Source organism: Arvicanthis niloticus, chromosome 13 (assembly GCF_011762505.2).
Source record: "Arvicanthis niloticus isolate mArvNil1 chromosome 13, mArvNil1.pat.X, whole genome shotgun sequence".
Taxonomy (NCBI): Eukaryota; Metazoa; Chordata; class Mammalia; order Rodentia; family Muridae; genus Arvicanthis; species Arvicanthis niloticus.
Window position 1 is genome coordinate 68,995,208 of NC_047670.1, and position 22,056 is coordinate 69,017,263.

Genomic DNA, 22,056 nt, shown 5'->3' on the forward strand with positions numbered 1-22,056 from the left:
TGTATTTGTCAGGCTCTGGCAGAGCCTCTCAGGAGACAGCTATAGTAGGCTCCTTTCAGCAAGCACTTCTTGGCATCCGAAATAGTGTCTGGGTTTGGTGTTTGTATTTGGAATGGTGGGGCAGTCTCTAGATGGCCTTTCCTTCAGTCTCTGCTCTACACTTTGTCCCCATATTTCCTTTAGGCAGAAGTCATTCTGAGTTAAAAATTTGGAGATGCCCCATCCGGGTGCTTTGCCTTACCTCTCGATATGGTCTTTACAGGTTCTCCCTCCCCTCTGTTGGGTATTTCAGCTAATCTTCTTCCTGTTGGGTCCTGGGAGCCTCTTGTTTTTTTGGCATCTGGGACTTGCTGGTGGCTACCCCCAGCTCCCCATCCCCACTGCTACACACCTCTGTTCAAATTTCTAATCCTTCTGTATATAATCCTCGTCTCCTCCCATACCAGATCCTGGTCCCCCCTTTCCCCTTCCCTTCTTTCTTCCTCCCAAGTCCCTCCCACCCTCTACCTCCCATGAGTATTTTGTTTCCCCTTCTAAGAAGGACTGAAGCATCCACACTTTGGTCTTCCTTCTTCTTGAGCTTCATATGGTCTGTGAATTGTATTTTGGGTATTCTGAGCTTTTGGGTTAATATCCTACTTATTAATATGAGTACATACCATGTGTGTTCTTTTGTGATTGGGTTACCTCACTGAAGATGATATTTGTCTCCGTCCTTTTTAATTTTTGCTTTTCAGTCTCTGCCCCACCCACATTTAGGTTCCCCCTTTGTTACTGCCCCATATGCCAACATACCTGGAATCCTCATAAACTTACTAATAAGTGTTCTCTCCTGAGCAGCTCTCAGTCATGTAAGTTTTCAATCAAACTTTACCATCATGCTAATTAAATGACATCTTTTTCCCAACTCTGCCTTCAACTGTGAACAACTTACTAAACCCATATCTAAAATGCATGGTGCTGTTCATACTGGAATTTGGATTGGAGGAATGGAGCCATCTTGGAATCTCTTGTAAACTCTGAGCCGTATTGTCTTTGCAACCCAGTGATGACCAACACTTCTGGAAGGGGCGACTGTGTCATCTCCTTGGCTGTGACCCTTAATCTTTACTGGTTGAGTGGTCTCTCCATCTTTTCTCTCTTTAACAGTCACCACTTATACTGAATCAATAGGTTTGACTCTGAGGAAAGTCTTTGCAGGAAGGAAGACTGGCATTCATTGAGCACCTACTGCAAACCCAATGCTAAAGGTATTTTATGCACAGGAGGTCATGCAAAACTCCTGAGACTTCTATGAGGTAGATGCTGGAATGAAGTCAGGGTGAACAGGGAGGATGGTGGTCTCTGTTCTCAGTAGGGTTTGTTCTTAAACAGGCCATTATAAATCTCGGTCAAGCCGGGCAGTGGAGGCACACGCCTTTAATCCCAGCACTTGGGAGGCAGAGGCAGGTGGATTTCTGAGTTCAAGGCCAGCCTGGTCTATAGAGTGAGTTCCAGGACAGCCAGGGCTACACAGGAGAAACCCTGTCTTGAAAACCAAGGGAAAAAAAAAAAAAAACCAAACCAAAATTCCTGTCAAGTTTGAACATTTCAGCATTTCAGTGGTGAAGAAAGACAAAGCCAGGGGATTCCTGTTGAAGCAATTTGCCTCAGGCTATTGCTAGCAAGTGCCAGCATCAGAATTCACGTCAACATTCTGCATTACAGGTCTTACTGTGAAACCCACATGCTCCCTGATATATGGAGAGGGTGTATGAGAGGCTGAAATGTGGGCTCAGAAACCCTCCTGTGGCAGCTTTCTGGTCCTTGCTCTTTTTGTTTTACTACTGTGAGATTTGGAGTGAACTTCTGGGCTCTGCTCACGAATGATTAACCCAGGAGGTGGGCGGGGGGAGGGCGGAAACTGTGCCTCATGCAGCTGCCTCACGTATTCAGGGTGCCTGGGACACAGTAAGTTGAGCTTTTTTCTCTGTAAGTCACTAGGACCCAAGTGGAAATGCTGCTTTGTCTGGTCTCTGAATAAGGCTGACTCGTGGAGCATGCTCAGGTAAAGCCCATTAGCTTCTGGGAGGAGGTAAAGACGGGGCACTCATACTATAGTTGTTTGAGGCCCTCTCCTTGACGTGGCTGGCTGGAGAATGGAAACCCAGACATCCAAGGTTGTTCCTTAAGTTCCTACTAAATAAGGAATGGCCTGAAAGTAAAGGTAATAAGTTCCACGCAGCTGAGGTGAGACAAAGCCGTATTTTCAAGTTTGGACTTATTGAACAGTCTTTGTTTGAAGTGAAGATCCAGGAAAAACACTTCATACAGAACGCACATAAAAACAGTTACACCGTTTAATAACTATTTGGAGGAAAGAATCCTAATTATAATAATGAAAGTACAGCAGAATCTAAGAATTCATCTGCGAAATTAATCTCTAACTCACTGAACGATTCCTGGAATTCACTGGGTATTGAGGGGGGCAATGGTAGGATTTTGTCTCTGTTCTCAAGCTGCTCAAAGCATGGTGGAGGTAGCAGCGGGGAGTGGAATTAAAATAAACTGGAAAAATGTAAGAAACAAATATCATAGTGGAATGCACACAATGCTGACATAGGACACACTCAAGGAAATTTGTAGAAGCACCATGAAAGAGACTTGCTAAGTCGCAGTTTCCAGAAAATAAAGTATGACCACAGTGTCAATTGCAAAACTGTGATGCCAGCAGAGGGATGGCAGAGGCTCTGGGACTTGCTTTCCATGGCACTTCAAGTGTGCAGGTGTCTCAGCCGCCTCTCCTTCCGTTAGGGCTGCCCTTGCCTTCCTAAATTCGCTACTGTTGGCACCCAAGAATCATTTTCTTTTCCATTTCGCTGTACAAAATGTGATCATTCCCATTAGCACTAGCTGTCAATATGCAGTAGCTAGCTCTCAGCATGCTGGATATAGCAACATTTAACACATTAAAGCAGCCGGCAAGCTGAGGGAGCAGGGTAGAGTAAGCAGCAGACATACACGAGGAAAGAAAGGGGTTCCTCAGACCAGGTCAAAGGTTCCTCCTGACACACGCTGTAGAGAACTAGATAACCACACGAATGACAAGTGTCAGAGATGTGTTGATGTGTACACATATGCATAGGGGTATGTGTGCTTATGTATTTGTGCAATGTATACGTTAGCGTGTATTTGTATATGTATTTGTATTTATGTGTGTGTATATCTATGTACATACACTATTTCTGCACAGTTAACTATCTATATATGCATATGTACAGGCACACATTCATGTACCAATCTATCTATATGTGCACACATATTTACATATATATATACACATGTGCATCTATATACATACTACACATATGTATGTATACATGCATAGTGTGAATACATGTACACGAATACACATAAATATATATGCATATATACATATAAATTTACATATACACAGACACATACACACATACACACACACAGAGAGAGAGAGAGAGAGAGAGAGAGAGAGAGAGAGAGAGAGAGAGAGACCCTCTGCCCAGCTCCACCCTTCACATAGCAGCAGGCAGGGATGCTGTGTGACCAAGGCCACCTTAGAAAGTTAGCGTCCCCGCTGCGGACGCGGCGCAGGTTCCCCTCCGGGTGCAGCTGATGCGGTTCCCGCAGGCCGTGGCCGGGTGGCGCTCTCCCTAGGCCGCCGCAGCGCCCCTGCCCTGTCGTGCCCTGCCCTGCCCTGCCCTGCCCTGCCGTGCCCTGCCCTGCCCCGCTCGGTCCGGTCCGGTCCAGTCTGGCTCCGCAGAGGCGCGGCGGGCAGGCGGGCAGGCGGGCAGGCGGGCGGACGGGCGGGCGGGGCGGCATGTGCCCGGCGCGGTCCGGGGCCGACTCTGCGGCGCGGCGGGAGCGGCGAGGGCGGCCAGCGTAGGCGGCGGCGTGGGCCGCGGTATTTATAGCCGGGTGACAGCAGCGCGCCGCGGCCCGTGTCGCCGCTAGTCCTGCGTCCGCCGCGGTGGCAGAGCCGCGCGCCCTCCGGTGAGTACGCGGCCCGCAGCCCTCGGCCCGCAGCCCCGGGCGCGCAGGCAGGCCGGAGCACCGCAGCCCCGCATTCCCGCGGGCCGGGGACGCCGGAGCCGGGCGGGGACCGAGCCAGCCGGGGCTCCGGGGGACCGGCCGCGGGCAGCCCGAACTTTCCCGCTCCACCGATTCCGGGGCGCAGGGACCCAAGCCCCCGGCTGCCGGGGAAAGAAACAGGTTGCACTTCCTCCGCGTCCTTTCAGGAAGGGAAAGGGAAGGCCTGTGTGTTTGCGAACTCCATCCTGACTGAATTAAAAACTAGTTTTCCATTTCTATTTTGAAAAATACCACAGGCCCGCGGCTGTGTTTGACCCGTGAGAGAACATCTAGGCTGCTATGATTCGTTCTACGCTCTGTGGAACATCGTGTGTGTGTGTGTGTGTGTGTGTGTGTGTGTGTGTGTGTGTGTGTGTGTGTGTGTGACTTACTTTGATATTAGTGTATGGACGTAAAGAAAGTGAAGTATGTAAAATATGAGGTGTCCCCACCCCAGTTTAGGATGCTTTTATGGTTTGATTTGTACTTCTATAGCAAGTTCTAATTTACTGAATATGGTGGTAAAATCTATATAAAAACTATTTCTGTTGTATCTGTCTGTCTGTCTGTCTCTCTGTCTATCCATCCATCCATCCATCCATCCATCCATCCATCCATCTATCCGGATATAGTATCTTTCTATTCCCTCAACCTTTATAGTTTAAGAGCAACTGAGGATTGTGACTATCAGTTGCCCATCACTGTCCTCCCACTCTCCATCTAATTCTTGTGCTCAAGAAACCCAGTACCCATCATTCCTACTTAATTTGCTTTAAGCTTCCAGTCACTTAAAAGGTGACTCCAGGCTTGAATGAACTTTAGTCCATTGAGTTTAGTTGTCTTGGAGTAAGACTGTGACAAGCAAATGGCCCAAAGGGCAGTCCGTGCCTTTTTAAAGGGTCCCATGGTCACGACTCCACTTTATAATCCGATAGGATGGGCTCATCCCCATCTTGCCATTACATTGGGACACTGTCTTTCTGGAAGACCTTCAAGCCAACTCTGCTCTTTCTTGGGTTCCGAGGTTAAAGAAACCTGCTTTGATCGATGTCCCAAGGTCTGCCAGATAAAAGACACCAGAGGAAAATTACCAAACTTTCATCCAATGTGAGGAGAAAGGATGTGATTTACAAATGCGATCCTGCAAATTAGTTGGTACCACAGACACCATCCCCATCCCTGTCCAGAGGCACTTAGGTGGTTACATTGATTGCTTTAGAAGGCTGTGCTTTATTTAAAAGGCTGTGTGGTCTTTGGAGTGGATTGAAAGCAAGAGTCCCTGTTGTATTTCTGTTTGGTGTTTGCACGATAAAACCTGTCATGAATGCTGGGTTATACAAAGTGCTCTGGTCCTCCTGTTTGCTTGTTTGGTTTTGAAGTGAAAGGGCTGAAGCCCAGAATCTTGATAGTCAAGGGTTGCCGCCACCCGAAGACCTTTTTACACGTGTCCACTTATTTATCAGTTTGAGGTAAAGGCTTGTATTTCTCTTGAGGCCCATCCTTACCTAGATTTGGTCCAGGAAATATATACCGGTTTGGCTTGTCCACTTTTCTTCCATCTTTCTTTTTACGAAGGTAGATGCTCCAGTACTACAAGCTCTCCCTGAAAAGAAATCCTCGGTTTCTCCCCCACAACACTGGCCTGTTAACCCTCTGTCTATCATGTCTGTTCCTCTGCTCACCATCAGAAAGTGCTGAGTGATTAGTAGGTCCGGGTCTTCCCATCCTTCGTAGAATGGATCGTAATGCTAACTGGGGTACGTGCATCTGGGCTGCTTGTTTGTGTCAGTTGGCAACAACACAACCATGGGCAGATTGTGCCTTGTTGAATCTCTGTGTCCTTACTAGATGGTTGGTGTAAGGACTAATCGAGATAATATGTGAGAAAAAAATAAGTGTTCTTCCAAGCCCGACACATAACAAAAAAAAAATGTCAATAACAATTGCATTTTCTGTATCTGCTGAAGTTCTGTTTATCTCAGGAAATGGGTTTTTCAGCTTAGAAAATGGCACTTTCATCTAAATGTTTGCCCGGACCATCCATCCCTCCCCACATCCGGTCCATCTCCATAGGCAAGCCTCACTGCTTCTTTTATTATATTTTATTGTGTTTCTAGAAGCAGAGCTTTGTAAACTGCATAGACCTCAAACTGTCTCTCACCACCTGTCGTGGGGCATTTGTCTTCCTCATGAGCTTCTCTGCTTCTTCTCCTTGCCCTCCTGCAGAGTGTTTGGCCCTGCTGATGCCAGAGGATAGTGTCAGGGCCCTGCTTCACTCTGCCTGAACCAGGCCTGTTCTTTTCTTACTCTCCTCAGATGCCCTGCACTTCCTGAAGCACACCAGGTCTCTGAGGACTGTCACCTTTCTCTGCTTTACTTTTCTCTTTTAGTTTAAAAAAGTATTATCTTTTAAAGGGTTTAACATTTGTCCCTTACAAGAAAACCATCAGAGGCCCTGAATCAGGGTCCTTATCAGTTACCTTCATCCATGGTCCACTTGCTCTGGAATGGGAACGTCATATGTTTCTGTCAGCCAAGGTTACTCTGTTAGCCATCTGTCATCCAATCATTCACCATCCATCTATGCATCCATCCATCCATCCATCCATCCATCCATCCATCCACCAATCTATCTACCATTATTCATCCATCCATCCATCCATCCATTCACCATCCATTCACCCACCTACCCATTTACCCATCCATCCATCCATCCATCCACCAATCTAACTATCATTATTCATCCATCTATCCATCCATTCACTCACCCATCCATCCACCAATCTATCTACCATTATTCATCCATCCACCCATCTGTCCATCCACCCATCCATCCACCATCTATTCACCCACCTACCCATTTACCCATCCATCCATCCATTCACCCACCCATCCATCCACCAATCTATCTACCATTATTCATTCATCCATCCATCCACTCACCCATTCAGCCACCAATCTACCCACCCACCCACCCATCCATCCACCCATCCATACATCCATCTACCCATCCACCTATCTGTCCATCCATCCATCCATCCACCCATCCATCCACCATCTATTCACCCACCTACCCATTTACCCACCCATCTATCCACCCATCCATCCATCCATCATCCATTCACCCACCCACCCACCCACCCACCCACCCATTCATCCATCCATCCACCCACTCATTCATCCACCAATATATCTACCATTATTCATTGCATCCATCCATCCACCCATTCAGCCACCAATCCACCCACCCATCCATCCATCTATCATCCATCCATCCATCCAGCCCACCCATCCATCCATCTTTAAATGCTTATTTACTCTTGACCCTGTGCATGTAACTTCAGCACATGGGCATCTAAGAGTGGTAGATGTTGGACAAATGACAGATGAATGCTATTCTGGAATTACAGTCAGAGTTGACCATTTCTCTGTAGATGGTGTCAGTCTTCTCTTTGGAAGCCTTTGATCTCACGTTCTCTAGTGGCTATATAACAGCATTTTCTTTACAAACTCCGCTGACCTGGAGGTCCTTACTCTTCTCCTTCACGCTCCTTTGGAATGCCGGTATTTGGTAAAATATGTGACATTTTAGTTATCTGGGATAAATCCACATCTCTTTAGAGTTGGAGCTATTGTAGAAGCTGATGAGTGATCAATTTTAGCCTATAGTCACCAATATTCCAGTTACAACTTCTGTGTACAGCCAAAGGCTTCCATGGCATTAATGGTGGCATTACCCCACTGTCGTTACTGAAGAGAGAACTAAGGGGTGTGGAGTTTTTGCTGTCTGAGAGTCAGACTGAAGAACATCAGTGGTGCATTTGGAAAGTAACATCAGATCAACTCAGCTATGTATGCTGATGTTCTGAAACAAGGGACAAGAAGAATTAACAATCTCCATGCCCTTTGTGATCATGCTGCCAGCACTCATGTTGCTCAGGAAGAATAGACTTATCATCCTAGAAGTATTGTGAATCCTTTAGAAAATGTTCTAACCTGCACACAAAGGGCAGAGTTTGGGGCAGAGTAAAGCATAGGTGCTGTGTGGCCACATTCACCATACCTCTGATGAGCTTTTCTGTCTTGTGGAAGGTACCAAACCCTCAGTCCCAGCATCAGTATTTGTGAAAGGGAAAAATAAGAGTATTATTCCTTACCTGGCAGCCATTCGGTTTATTAGTGATGACTACAAAACTCATCAATACAGAGTCTCGTGTCCAGTGAGTACTCGGTAAATGTTAGCCATTTGTGATGGCAGCGATAGTTCAGTGTAGAGCCGGGTGCGGATGGCGTCGGCCAGGAGTGGGGTCAGTGATGTTAGGGGCTGTGCCATCATTGCAGGCTTTGGGTTGGTTGTCTGCCTTTTCTATTTTTCTTAGCAGATGTTTACTGTCACATGGCTCTGTTGAGCCTTCTTAGAGAAAGAGAACTCTTCTATGTCTGAGTGTCCCACTGAGTTTATTCAGCTCACATCTCTTGACTGACCACTATTAGCTCAGCACTAAGCTCTGCCCAGGAAGGAAATAGCCACTTAGGATCTCTCTGAGGAGGATCAAGGGAAGGAGCTAAACATGCAAGTGGATGATTTCACTAGGAACTGCTAAGAGTAAAGACACAGGCATCCCCACATACAGTTATAGGATTAGAATTCAAAATAAACACAAACCAACAAGACCAAAGTATTTGCAAACTGTGTGCCTAGCTGCACACATAGTCTATTGGCAAACCTCACTCCTGGATTCCTAGCAACAGGGTCAAGATGACCCCGTGGTCCATGGAGATGCTGACTATGACTGCAGAGGTAGAGACATTCCTGGCACTCTGGATCCTATCAGGTATCTAAAGAGCTAGAATGCCGGGCCACAAGGACTAGACAAACTTCTGATATCTTGGTGTCCAAAGCCACAGAAGAGTGATGAGCAGAGATACCCAAGTAACTGTGTGAGCGCTGGAGAACTGAAGTGCCATTTTAACTTCTGGATATAAGAAAAACAGTAAATCCATCCTAATGTTTCTCATACGGAGATGAAATGATCAATATCAGGGTCCTGCTTCTTCCTGCTAGGATTGACGTCGCCGAACTATTGGAAGAAAAGAGCTTATTGTGGGACCAGCCTCCAGCACTGATCAAAGAGAAAGGTTGCTCAAGACCTGGACATTACAGTTTTTGGCTTTTTCATCTGTTGGGTCTGTGAGTTAATCGGTGGCAAGCGCTTGGAGCTTTCACGTCCTTATCTGTAACATGATAGCGACAGGAACATTCATAGCGTGGCTTGGAATTAGCTGAGATCATGCACTGGAGTAGGGTTTCTGCTCAGCACTGTATGTAGTTCTGTCTCCCAAAATAGTGTTGCAGCAGCTGTCTCCAAAAATTTCTGAATGTGCTCATTTGACTCTGGCATGTGGACATTATAATGCCCACAAAGCAAGATTTTGAAGTTAAAAAAAACAAACCCACAGCAATGCAAGTCAGAGCATTTCACTTTAATAACAGGAGTCAAAGGTCTGTGCTGCTTCTTCGGGTTCTCAGTCCCCACCTGTGCACCTGTAGGGCAGAGAGGAGGTTGTGGTGGGAATCTCACCAGAATCATCACTGGTTAAGAGAAGCGCATAGTTACCTGGAAGAGAGACCTTAGGTGACCTCTGCATCCATGTCTGTGTCGCTAGGCATGTAGGAGTGTCTATTAAGACACAGGGTCTTTGGGATGAGGTTTTGGGGCTTTCTCTGTGGTGGTGGTACTGGACACTTCCAGGGGCTCTGCATGAGTCTTTGTTAACAGGGGGCCCAATGGTAGTCGACTCTCACAGACATTTATATTATTCATTTTCTGTTCTACAACATTTGCTTTGCTATGTGCAAGTCAACATTCTTAAGCATTCTGAGTCACAGACCCCGGGAACAGGTCTTACTGAGTTGGGCATTCAGGAACATCTTCTGGGACTTGACGTTGATTAGCAGGCTGTGGATCGAAGGTGCTCTCGGCTTGGGTGAATTCTATGGTCAACCCATATGTATTTTAATGTTGCTTTTAAAAAAAGAGTTGTACCAAATCTTCATTAATTTAGATGATGGCTTTAGTTGGCATTCATGAGCCTGGGGTTTTGGAGCCTTGGTTCCTGTTCCCAAACCTTCCGTTGACTTTGAAGAACTTCAGGATGTGTGTCATATTTATATTTTCAGTCAGGTGTAAAACAACAACAACAACAGCAGCAGCAACTTTGTCAATGCTCTCTTGCCCCTGCCTTCTCCAAGTGTTCAGGATCTGTGAAGGACTTTTTCATTTACACCCCCTGACCCTCAGGAATAGAAGGATGTGTTACAGATTTTGTTCCGTTGCCTCTAGAGACGGATGTACCTCTAGAAAGTGTGCAAGGCTTGACATCCTGGGGGTTGGCCCTGGCCCCCTGCAAGTACCTGAATTCAACCTGAGGCTGGTAGTCATGCCCTGGGCTCAGACCCTAGAGACTCAGACCAGAGTTTTGTGGCAACTCACAAACTTTAAGAGCCTCAGTCCCATCCCTGTAAAATGAAGGGGCAGGCAGTGGTAATAACAGCATTTAGAGGGTTGTTATGTCCCAAAACAGACATACTAATGATGCATGCAGACACCCAACACACAGCTGTGTGGATACTGCCATGGCTTTCTTCCTTTAGAGGTTTTTTTTTTTGTTGTTGTTTCATTTTTAAAATTTTGTTGTTGTTGTTGTTTTAATTTCCCTGGACTTATTTTAAAAAAAAATTGTGAAAGAAGGAAAATGAGCCAGTCAATGAAAGTCAAATTATATCTCTTATTTTTGTTATTTAGTATTTAAACAGTTATTATGGCTAAAGAAACAGATTTAGCTGAGTCCAAGTGCCAAGTCAGTTGACAAAAATGAACACTAGCAGTAGCCATAGGCTCCTCTCACAAGACCCAGTAGATTTAAAGCAGGCCCAATGTGGGAGTTACAGTGTAGGGATTTGTGGGTAGCTCTGAAGAAGGTGCAACCCTCAGGGTGGAGGTGGTGCACACCTTTAATCCCAGCACCGAGGAGGCAGAGGCAGGTGGATCTCTTTGAGTTTGAGGCCAGCCTGGTTTACTGAGAATTCCAGGTCAGCTAGGGCTACATACATGGGGGAAACCTTGTCCCAAGAAATCAGATGAAGAGAAGGAGGAGGAGGAAGAGAAGGAAAAAGAAGAGGAGGAGGAAGAAGAGGAGGAGGAAGAAGAGGAGGAAGAGAAGGAGGAAGAAGAGGAGGAAGAAAAGGAGGAGGAAGAGGAGGAAGAAGAAGAGGAGGAGGAAGAGAAGGAGGAAGAAGAGGAGGAAGAAAAGGAGGAGGAAGAGGAGGAAGAAGAAGAGGAGGAGGAAGAGAAGGAAGAGAAGGAGGAGGAAGAGGAGGAGGAGGAAGAGGAGGAGGACCTCTGCCATCTCCACCTGGGGAAACATCCTACTTAGCCTGGACCTTGGACTTGGCCATCCTTTCTCTGTGGAAGCTTTCTGTTTTCATATTTCCCAGAAGCACAGTGGTCCAGTTCTGCCCACCCTCCCCCAACTCCAGGGGAAATGCTTAGTATAGACTTGGCTATATTAAATCTTTCTTGAAATTATTTAACCAGACTGTAAAGGTTTTTTTTTTTTTTTTTTGGTTAGGGAATTTTCTGTCCATATGTTCATTTGACAATGTCTAGAAATAGATTTGGAAGCGTATCCCATATCTATCAAATTACTTAATCACCACTGTGAGGAGACAGATTCGGGCAAAGGGTTTGTTAATATGTATTCAGTTTACTTCTGCATCACTTGATCTTTTAAGTGGCTTTGTAGTCATAAGGTAAACTGTCTAAAGGCATCATGAAGATGTTATGCTCTCTTCCTACTCTATGTCGTCATAGTCATGATCTCATTAAAAGACAAAACAAAACAACGGTCTCATGTAGCCCAGCCTGGTGTCAAACTTGGTATGTAGTTCAAGCTGGCCTTAAACTCATAAAATTCCAGCTTTTGCTTCCCAAGTGTTGGGATTATGGATGTGTGCTTTCAAGCCTGGCCATCACCTTAGCTATAGACATCATTCTTCCCTCACTTGTCCCTTCCTTTCTTGTCTTTTATCTGCTCACTACTCTTCAAATGATAGGAGACAAAAATAAGCCGGGTTGGTGGTGGCATGGGTCTTTAATCCCAGCACTTGGGAGGCAGAGGCAGACAGATCTCTGAGTTCGAGGCCAGCCAGATCAAGTTCCAGGATGGCCAGGGCTACACAGAGAAACCCTGTCTTGAAAAACCTGTCTATGTATTAGGATTGAGGACAGAGTTAACTTTCTTCAGCTTGGGACTTGTTCTGGTACCATGGGCAGGAACAGGTGTATTTCCCACCTATCTTCTTCTGCAGCAGGCCTGAATAGGTCTGAACAATGGAGAAGTGGCTCGCCTTCGGCTCTAACTTGGTGTCTTTCCTCACACAGGTCAAGCAGCACCGAAGACTTGAAGGATGGGTAAAGACTTCCGCTACTATTTCCAGCATCCTTGGTCTCGCATGATCGTGGCTTACCTGGTCATCTTCTTTAACTTCTTGATATTCGCGGAGGACCCAGTCTCTCACAGCCAGACAGAAGCCAATGTTATTGTTGTTGGAAACTGTTTTTCATTTGTAACAAATAAATACCCTAGAGGAGTTGGCTGGAGGATTTTGAAGGTGCTTCTATGGCTGCTGGCCATTCTCATAGGACTGATTGCTGGCAAGTTTCTGTTCCATCAGCGTTTATTTGGTAAGTACTGTACCATGTGCTGCCATGCTGCTGGCTCTTCACTTTCTGTTCTCTGAGCCAGAGCTGTCCATTTCCGAAAGTCCAGTGCCAGATGCTTTCAGTTTGTCCTCCTGGCTCAGTGTGTTCTGGAGTGTGGTAGCGAGGTAGATTATTTAACTGTCTCTGTGCCTGATGATTAGAGAGATGGTCATGAAATGAAATTGGTATCAGATTTCACTTAAAAATGTGGGCAACCAAAAGACATGAACGTAGCCTGTAAGTGTGGTATAGTTAAGAGTGCAGATTGTAAAGACAACGCCTTCTGACAGCACACATTTCAACTACTAGCCATATAAACACACGGACACACATATATCCATATGAAATTATAAACAGAACAGAGCATTTTTTACATCGTAAGAATACCTGCCTGTATTTATTTATTTAGTAGTGTACATGTGTGCATATGCTCCTGTGTGTGTGTGTGCAGTGTGTGTGTGTATGTATGTGTATGTTCAGAGTACAAGCTAACAGGAGTTGGTTCTTTTCTTGCATTGTGTGGGTTCAAAGAATTCAACGCAGGTCACCAGGCTTTGTGGCAACAAACCTTTCTTTCTGAGACATTTCTTTACTTCTGTTTCTCTTAGATTAAAAAACAAAACCCCAATTTAGGCTTCCTGATATTTATTTGGAACCTGTATAGTATAGTATATAAAAGAACAGAATAGTATTAAGAAATCTCTTGGTAATAAATATCAGAAAAATTAGTGTAAGTTAAAAAATAACTAGTTATGTGTTAGCACACAGATTCTCATGCTGCAGCCTGACACTGTGACCCTTGAAATCAATTCCTCATGCTATGGTGAGCCCCAACCATAAGATTATTCTTGATTGCTACTTCATACATGTAATTCTGCTACTGTACATCACTGTGGATTGTAAATATCTAATATGCAGCATATCTGATATGCAGCCCCCAAAGGGGCTATGACCCCCAGGTTGAGAATTACTGTGCTAGAGGGCTGATTGTGCCATTCACAGCATTCCCAGCATCCACAGGGAGGATCCCAACCCTCTGTGACTGTAGTCCCGTGGGAGCCTCTTCTGGTGTGCAGCTATACATGTGGACGATACTCCCATATACATCAAATACAAACATAAAGAAAACTTTAGGAATAAGTAACTTTATAAGGATACTGGGCCATTTCACAGATACCAAGGAGGAAATTCACTTTGGACTCTGGGGTGAAGTAGATCTGGACCTAGAGCTCCGTCAGGATAAGTGAGATACACTGTGCAGTCACTTGGTGAGACTAGCTTTACCCGAGTTCAAACTCCCAGGGAAGAGACCGACTTTGATCCTGTGAGGTATGGTTCCCTCTGCTTGCTTGATTGAGGTTGGTCAAGAAGTAGGGATAGACATTATTTATTACACACCAGACACTAGGATAGAACATGTAATAGGCACAGCCTCTGCTCTCATAAACACATATCTTCTGAAGGACAGAGCTAAGCAGGTAAGTGTACAACACTTGATGAGCTGATATGTGGGGAGGATGAACTCAGATACGAGTACTGCAGCTGGCCAGTCACTAAGAGACTTTAATAAAAGTGTATTGTACCAGCATGGTAACAAGCCGGGTAATAAAAGCAAAGTATACCCAGCAATGATAACAGTTAAGGTAGGGGATCTTGGGTGTGTGTGATTTAGACAGAACAGACGTATCTACAGAACAAATGGATCTGACTGTGTCTCTCAAGGTCTCTTTGGCCTTGGCCTTAGGATATGGGAAGAAACTACAGCCTTACATGGGACAAAAGCAGGAAGCCCTGTCCCTTAGTGAAGATGAGTGAAGATGGTGCTGAAGTGGGTGTATCTGTAGTTGGAGGAGCAGGGAAGAGAACATCCCCCCATCTGACACCCCTCGCTTTACTGTAAAGAGAAATAAAGGTGGTAGGATAATAAAGGAATTCAAGGCATGTGGTCAAGGTGTGGAGGACTTGTTGGAGGGAGGTCAGTTGGCCAGGGATAGGTGGACAGGTTGCTGACCATCATGGACAAGCACTTACAAGTGTGAATGGTGCCAGTCTGAATTGCCCAGCATTTTCTTTTTCAGAGCTCAGCTACTAGGAACAACAATGATTCGAAAGCGGGGTGGGGATCGAGCAGACGAGCATTTTGCAAACACAAGCTGGTGAGGTGGGATGTGACTGGGTGGGAAGGGTGCTCACAGACTGGAAGGAGCCTGCAAAGCGCTTGGAGATTTAGGTGGAAACCAAGCACTCCAGAGTTCACGTGAAATGGAAGTAATAATAAACGCCCAGATTTGTGGGCGTGGCCGGACGGCAGTCATCCTTCAGTGGTGACTTCTCTAGGGTGTGGTCGCTAGGATGACAGGCTCCTGTGGTCTGGAGGTCATTGACACAGAAGAGTTACAGGAACATACAGTTAGTTGGCTCACACATCAAATATGGAAGACTGGTGGCGCTGGATGTAGTCTGTGTAGGAGTAGTTAAGGGTGGGTGGTGCATGTGAGACTCAGTTTCCAGTTTCCAAAATTGATAGGGAGTGCCGGCGAGGGCAGTCAGTGGCTAGAGGTGTTTGTAAACCATCTGAGGAACTCTTAAAAAATGTACTAGTTATGGCAATCGGGTCAGAATATTAAGGCTGGAGAAAAACACCCAAAGGACAATTGAGAACCATCTAGAACCAAAATAATTGCTCAATAATATGGGTAGGTGGTTTGACTTTACAGTGGCCACATTTTGCCAAGCTATTCTCTTATAAATTCTAGCTCTTATACCAAAACCAGATCTCAGTCATTGCGTGTCAGTTCTCCCGTTAGTGTGGCAGCTTAGCTCTGAAAAGAGCTTTCTAGAGTTCAAGTAGTTTACTGAGCAGCCAGTGCATCTTAACTTCCTTGCCTACAATAGAAAAGATTTGAATCCTCAGTTTTATTACTTCAGTTGGACAGTTCCTTCTTTTATCCTTATTCAAAAATCTATGAAACGATGCATCTTAAAGAAGGAAAACCTACTTTTCAAGTTTTGTGAGATAAGTGGAGTCCTGGTCCAGCTTCCTCATGAACGCCAAACCCCTGTTGTCTGTCTTTCTTCCGTGGCTCACGGACTCTAAATTACTCTGCCTAGCTCCCCCTCCTCCCCTGATTCCCTGTAGAATCATACACTTTTACTTTTAGCAGTACACTTTACTGTCCTGTTAAGTGACTCCTATCACCCACAAGATGGAATCCAAATTCTTTGGATTGATGGCCAAAGCTCCTGATGAGGACTCCCTTCTGACTCTTGGGCTTCCACCATGCACAGTGTGTTGTCCTCGAACCTACTGTGCCCCTCACTATGGTTCTTACAGAGCCCAGCTGTGAGACTCTGGGCCCCTCCTAACACTTCAGCCAACTCCTTTGCTCTTCCAATCCCAGTACACTTGTTTTGAGTTGCATTCTCAAGCCCTCTGCATTATTCCAGTTGTCTTCTTGTTGCAAAGTCATTTTCTTGTTGCAAAGTTGTCTTCTTGTTACACAGTTGCCTACTTGTTGCAAAGCATTGCTGGTAGGGTGCCCTCAGCTGATCGCCTGCAGCATGGTGGGAGAGAATCCAAATTTTAATGCAAGCACAAATGTTCTCATTGGCTTGATACATGATAAATGTTTCTGTCTTGGTTCCCAGATAACCAGCCCTCATACATAATTCATTTTTTTAAAAAGCTATATTTAAGCCTTTAATGATGTGAGGATACCAGCACACAGCAGTTGATGTTGGTGATGGTGTGTGCATGCCGAGATGACTAAAGGTGCATGACGAGCACAGAATCTTGTGCTGCAGAAATACCAGGATGCTTTACGGAGTGGTCAGAATAATTTTGTGTCAAGTAATCTCACCTCTTGTAATTCTCTAGTAAAATGCCAGATTTACATATTGAATAAAATGTCCCCTTCAGTCCACTCTAAATCTCTCGGGTGCTTTGTTATCTCTTCTCAGTGCAGTGATCCTGTGAGCACCTATTTAAGGGGTTTAATGGTGATGGAGTTAGTTATGTGTGAAATACAATGTTGCAGTTTTACAGATGTGTAGGAAGCCGCACGTTTTCCTGCTGAGCCAAGCAAGGTCTTGCTTTGTGACCCAAGGTGGCCTTGATCACTCAGTATCCCTACTCCAGCTTCCCAAGATCTGGGATCACAGGCTTCCCATATTAACAGGGGCATGTGATTGAGGACCACATTCAAATGAATTTCTTAGTTCAGGACTAACTCTCGTTGAACATTGTATAAAGGTTCGTCAGAAGAGAGCTCTCCTGAATCACCAGTTTGCACTCTCTGGTGTCTCTCTTTCCTGTTTGCTTGGATGAATCTTAGTTTTATTTTTTTAAATATAAATTCAAATAATATGTCTTGGCATGATTTTCTACCCATGGATAGAGAAATTGTATGTATAAATATTAAATAAGAAGGGAATTTAATCTCCTAAGTTTATTAATTAATTTGTATTCTAAAAGTAAATTGAAGTTATTCCCAGCCACACAGTGCACTAGGACATGGGTCATGAAGTCAGGAAGTCAAGGAAAGGAGAGAAAATCTAATGTGCTTTGATTCTGTGAGCTGGGTGACCCTTGTTGTTCTGGAATTCCTTGGAACCCAGGTAGGAGGGACAATGGAAAGCATTAACTCCTTTGCTTGTCTGCAGTGAAGAAGATTTCAAGGTCCACATGGGGATTATCTCTGCAAAATATTAGGATTTTGTTGCCATAAATTCTGCTTCTTCTTTCTTCTGCTTTGTGCAGGTGGGGGGCTGGATGGGGAGATGACAAGTGGATTTCCTTTTTTTTAATTTTTGAGTCTTAATTTCATAAAAAGACAGAACGTAATATTGAAGCACAAGAGCAAGCTTATCATACGATATTCCAACTCCCCTCCTTTTTAAATATAATGTCTTTATTAATTCTTCGAGACTTTCCTATAATGCGCTTTGATTACTCTTGCTCCCCACCGCACCTTACCGCCTTCAAGACTCACACCCACCTCCCAACCCCTTCTTCCTTCATCTTCCTTTGCTTTTAAAGAACCTGCTGAAGTATGACTCATAAAACAGAGAGAGAGGGGGGAGGGAGAGAAAAAGAGAGAGAGAGACAGAGAGAGAGACACAGAGAGAGGGACAGAGAGAGGAGAGAGAGAGAAAGAGAGAGAGAGAGAAGAGAGAGAGAGAGAGAGAGAGAGAGAGAGAGAGCGCTTCTAAGGAGACAAAGCAAAAAGGGCTCAGGCAACTTCATAAATGATCTAGAATTACCAAGATAGCAGCTAACAAATTCAAAGACAGATTCATTCTTTTCTACTACATCTTCTGTCTTGTCCTTTTGTTTCCTGACGTAGTTCAAAGAGCCCCTGTCCATTTCAACTTTCCTTTCCAGCACTGCCCCTTTAACAGATTGTCACTGTGACCTCCGCCTGAAGGAGCTGTCCAACTCCTTTGACAAGAACATTCTGTGTATGTACCAAAAGCAGGGCCAGGCTAAAGCTGCAGGAGGCAGAAGGCAGGCAGATTCAGAACGGGTTGCCATGGGCAGCACCTGAGAATGATTCGAAAGCTTGTGTCTTAGTTAGGGTTACTATTATTGTGATGAAACACTATGACCAAAGAAACTTGGGGAGGAAAGAGTTTACTCACTACATTTCCACAACACTGTATCATCATGGAAGGAAGTCAGGACAGGATCTGAAACAGGGCAGGAACATGGAACCAGGAGCTGATGCAGAGGCCATGGAGGGGTGCCACTTACTGGCTTGCTCCTTGTGGCTTTCTCAGGCTCATTTCTTATAGAATTCAGGGCCACCAGTCTAGGGATGGCCCCACCCACAATGGGCTGGGCCTTCTGCCATCAATCACTAATTAAGAAATACCTTACAGTGAATCTTATGGAGGCATTTTCTCAATTGAGGTTTTCTCCATTCAGATAACTCTAGCTTGTGTCAAGTTGACATCAACTAGCCAGCACAGCCTGTTTATATTGCCCATCCCTCAACAGAATTTATATATACCATATTTACACACCTCTTTCATTACTGTCTGGTCTCCAAGCTATACCATAAGCCCTATGAGAGCAGACCTTATGCCGCTGTTTTTCATGTAATCCTCAGTGTCTGAACTGTGCTCGGCCCTCAGTATTCAATAAATTTAAAGGACTTGATAAAGAAATCGTCCACCTTTTGTATGTTGATTTTGCTGATGTTGCCTTTTCCTTGGAAACTATAGGACGGAGTTCATTTCTTTATTCATAAAATATGAGAGAGGGAACTTAAAATCTGGTTAAAGAGACAAGATGCATAGGCATGAAAAATTAAATACTCTGATAACAGAAGGAAATGCATGTCAAGTATCAAATGAATAGTCTACCTTGAGTGCTGTGGGAATCCAAGAGGGGAGTCCCAGTGACTAGGAAGGTGAAAGGGGCATTCTTGCCCAGGTGGGATCTCAAATGAGGCTAAAGCAAGGCTGGGATTAGGTAGAAAGTGCTGCACAGATTTCCTTACAGAGGTCCGGGCATGGGGTGAACGGTGGGAGCAAAGTAGACAAGGATGATCGGTGTAAAAGCATGGCTGTGTGGTGCTAAAGGGAGAAACCGGGCTGTCTGGAATGAGGTCTGGAGAGATTTGTATTGAGAATGAGCAGGAGAGAGGGTTCGAAGGTTGGTTGGGTCCCAGTCAGTGTGGTAACTTTAAACTTCTCTGGTCTTTGAGTTTGGGGAATATCTGAAGAAAACTGTGAAATGACGACATAATTACTGTTGAGGAAGAATCAGAGGGGTGCTGTAAAGGGAGAGACGGGAATGAAGGAGTCAGGAGGGTCCTTCAGCAGCGGCCTTTGTTCATTAGGGGTCCAGAGTGTTCAGGGCAGCGTGCGTAGGGACAGAGTGACAGGAAGATAAAGCTGAATTGAGAATGTGAAGCTCCCAGAGCTGATGGGGCCTGAGTCGTAGAGAGTCAGGGCGAGACTGAAGGTAGCTAGGCAGGCTGGGTGGGATGCCTGGCAGTCTGTTCATCTTGGGGCTGAAGGAGGAGGAGAAACAGAAGGTCCTGCTGTCCGGTGAGCACACAGGCAGTGGCCATTTGTCATGAAAACTATTCAGCTTGTCTTAGCAAGCTTAACCGGGGCCATTGCTCTTCCTCTACACTCCAAGGGCAGATTCTTTTTACCTTAGTGTACGTTTCTATGTTCATCCTGTCACCCTGCTAAATGCCCCACTGTCAAACACATTTGTATGAATAGTAGCTGGACATCTGCTTCTGTGGATATTACTTGGGCAGGGGAAAGAAGGACTAAAAACAGCCCTCGTGTGAGTTGGGGTTACTTTTTGCTGATAACAGTTCTTGCTGACACATTTGTACAAACAGTAGCCTCAGGTTTCAGAGTCTGTGAATCTCATTTGCCCACCATTAAGAACCTTCTTTCTGATCTGCTTTGTTTCCCCCAAGAGAGCTAAGCTTTTTAAAAAAAATCATGATTCCTTTTTTAAAGGGTTGTGCTAACAAAGGGCTGGTTTCTAGACTGCTAATGAGATCTGGAAGGGGATTGCTGGCACAGAAGGCCAGATAAAACTGCTTCGAGTGTCTGTTATGTAAACATCAGTGGACTCCTGGGTTTCGTGTGTGTGTGTGTGTGTGTGTGTGTGTGTGTGTGTGCACGTGATTTTGATTATTTTATTTTTAAATAGCACGGTGGTTTTTGCCATGTTTTGGCTTTGTTGTTTATTTGGTTTTTTTTGTTTTGTTTTTTTGTTTTTTGTTTTGGAGGGGAGTAATTTCAATATATCATGAGATTTTAGAAGACCAAGTCTAGTCTTTTTTATACTATTGTAACAAAATTCCAATATTTTCTTACTTTATTATGATAAAGGACAGTCAGTGAGGGTGACAACAGTATTTGACTAATGAATTTAATAATGCTGACTGCCTGCTTGTTTCTACTGTGTTGTTTTAAGCCTACTTTGAGAATTTTCTTTATCTTCTGAACTAGACATTTGATTTTATTTTGATAGGAAAGACTCAAATTCTCACATATAGAGAATGTGGGCAAGATAGTCATGGTGACATGGGACAAATAAGCTATAAAAAAAAAAACAAATCAAGTACTTTGGAAAAAACACATTATTTCAATACAGTGCTCTGGGTTGAGCTGCTGTGTGTTAATTTGCGGTCTGAGTAGTTCACTGATAATAAATGAATAGTAAATGGCCCTCAAGTGTATTGTGGTACTTAGTGGTACATGTAGAAAAATATATTCATAGACTGCCTAGCAGAAATATAAACAATTGGTGGTTTTCAGTGTTGTATGACCAAGGTGATGAGGATCTCCATCTATAAGAGTCATATGTCTGTATCTACATTATCTATATCATCTACATGTCTGCAAGTGATACATGATCCATAGCTTTAAACTTTGTCCTCTCAAAGTATTATTTTACACTCATGTTTCTATAACCGTATAGCCATCTTCTCACCAAATCTTCCCCATGTTAATATCCTCATTTCTGAAAGTGCTTGAGTTGTCAATAGAGAGTTACAGTCCATAGAGTAAAATACTTTCAGAGCCAGAGATGACTGAAGACTTCACTGAAAAGCTTGGTGTGTCCCATCTGGTTGGAGAAGCAAAGCTCGCATGTACAGATATCTAGGTGTATGAAACAGGCTAGGGGAAGCAAACCGAAAAAAAAATATTGATAATTGGTATTTTAAAAAAATCAACAGACTATTTTTTCTCATAGGGAAGTTTGATGTACGAGAGCTGTTGAGGGTGGGTGCAGACCCCTGCGGTAGAGCACTGTGCCAGCACTTGTGTGGCCTTGGGTTTGATGCCACAAGCTACAAAAAGGTTCAGAGAGCTTTGAAGTCCTTTACAGAAGAGCTGCCTTCTGACTGTAGTGCCATTCCTCCCATAGAGCAGGGACAGACAACAAGGCTGGGAATCCCCCTAGCTGTGCCCTCTTGCTTGTGAGGTGCCTTTGTTAGCTTGTAGTCAGCCATGTATCCATTAGCACTAAAAGGCAATCATAGGCAACCTTCAGGGCAGAATCTGCTGCTATCGAGTTCCCCTGGGACAGAGATTACAAACTCTGCAGAAAGGGATCTCAAGGACTTAATACACTATGTCAGGTAGAGTGTTGTCATTCAGAGCTTACAAACTCCACAGAAAGGGATCTCAAGGACTTAATACACTATGTCAGGTAGAGTGTTGT

At 44.7% G+C, this 22,056-nt stretch overlaps 1 protein-coding gene across 3 annotated transcripts in view; it reads left to right on the forward strand.

Moving 5' to 3' along the window:
* Tmem117 (transmembrane protein 117) overlaps nt 1–22,056 on the forward strand; it is a 467,221-nt gene that overhangs the window by 18,491 nt on the left and 426,674 nt on the right. Inside the window, exons 1-2 of one of the 3 annotated variants that reach the window (XM_076911951.1) lie at nt 3,826–4,008; nt 12,531–12,833. In XM_076911951.1, the coding sequence (XP_076768066.1) occupies nt 12,557–12,833 (277 nt within the window). In that variant the 5' untranslated portion in view covers nt 3,826–4,008; nt 12,531–12,556. Of the gene's footprint in view, nt 1–3,825; nt 4,009–12,530; nt 12,834–22,056 lie in introns of those variants that run through there. The other 2 variants (XM_034517349.2, XM_076911950.1) reach the window with 2 other exon arrangements.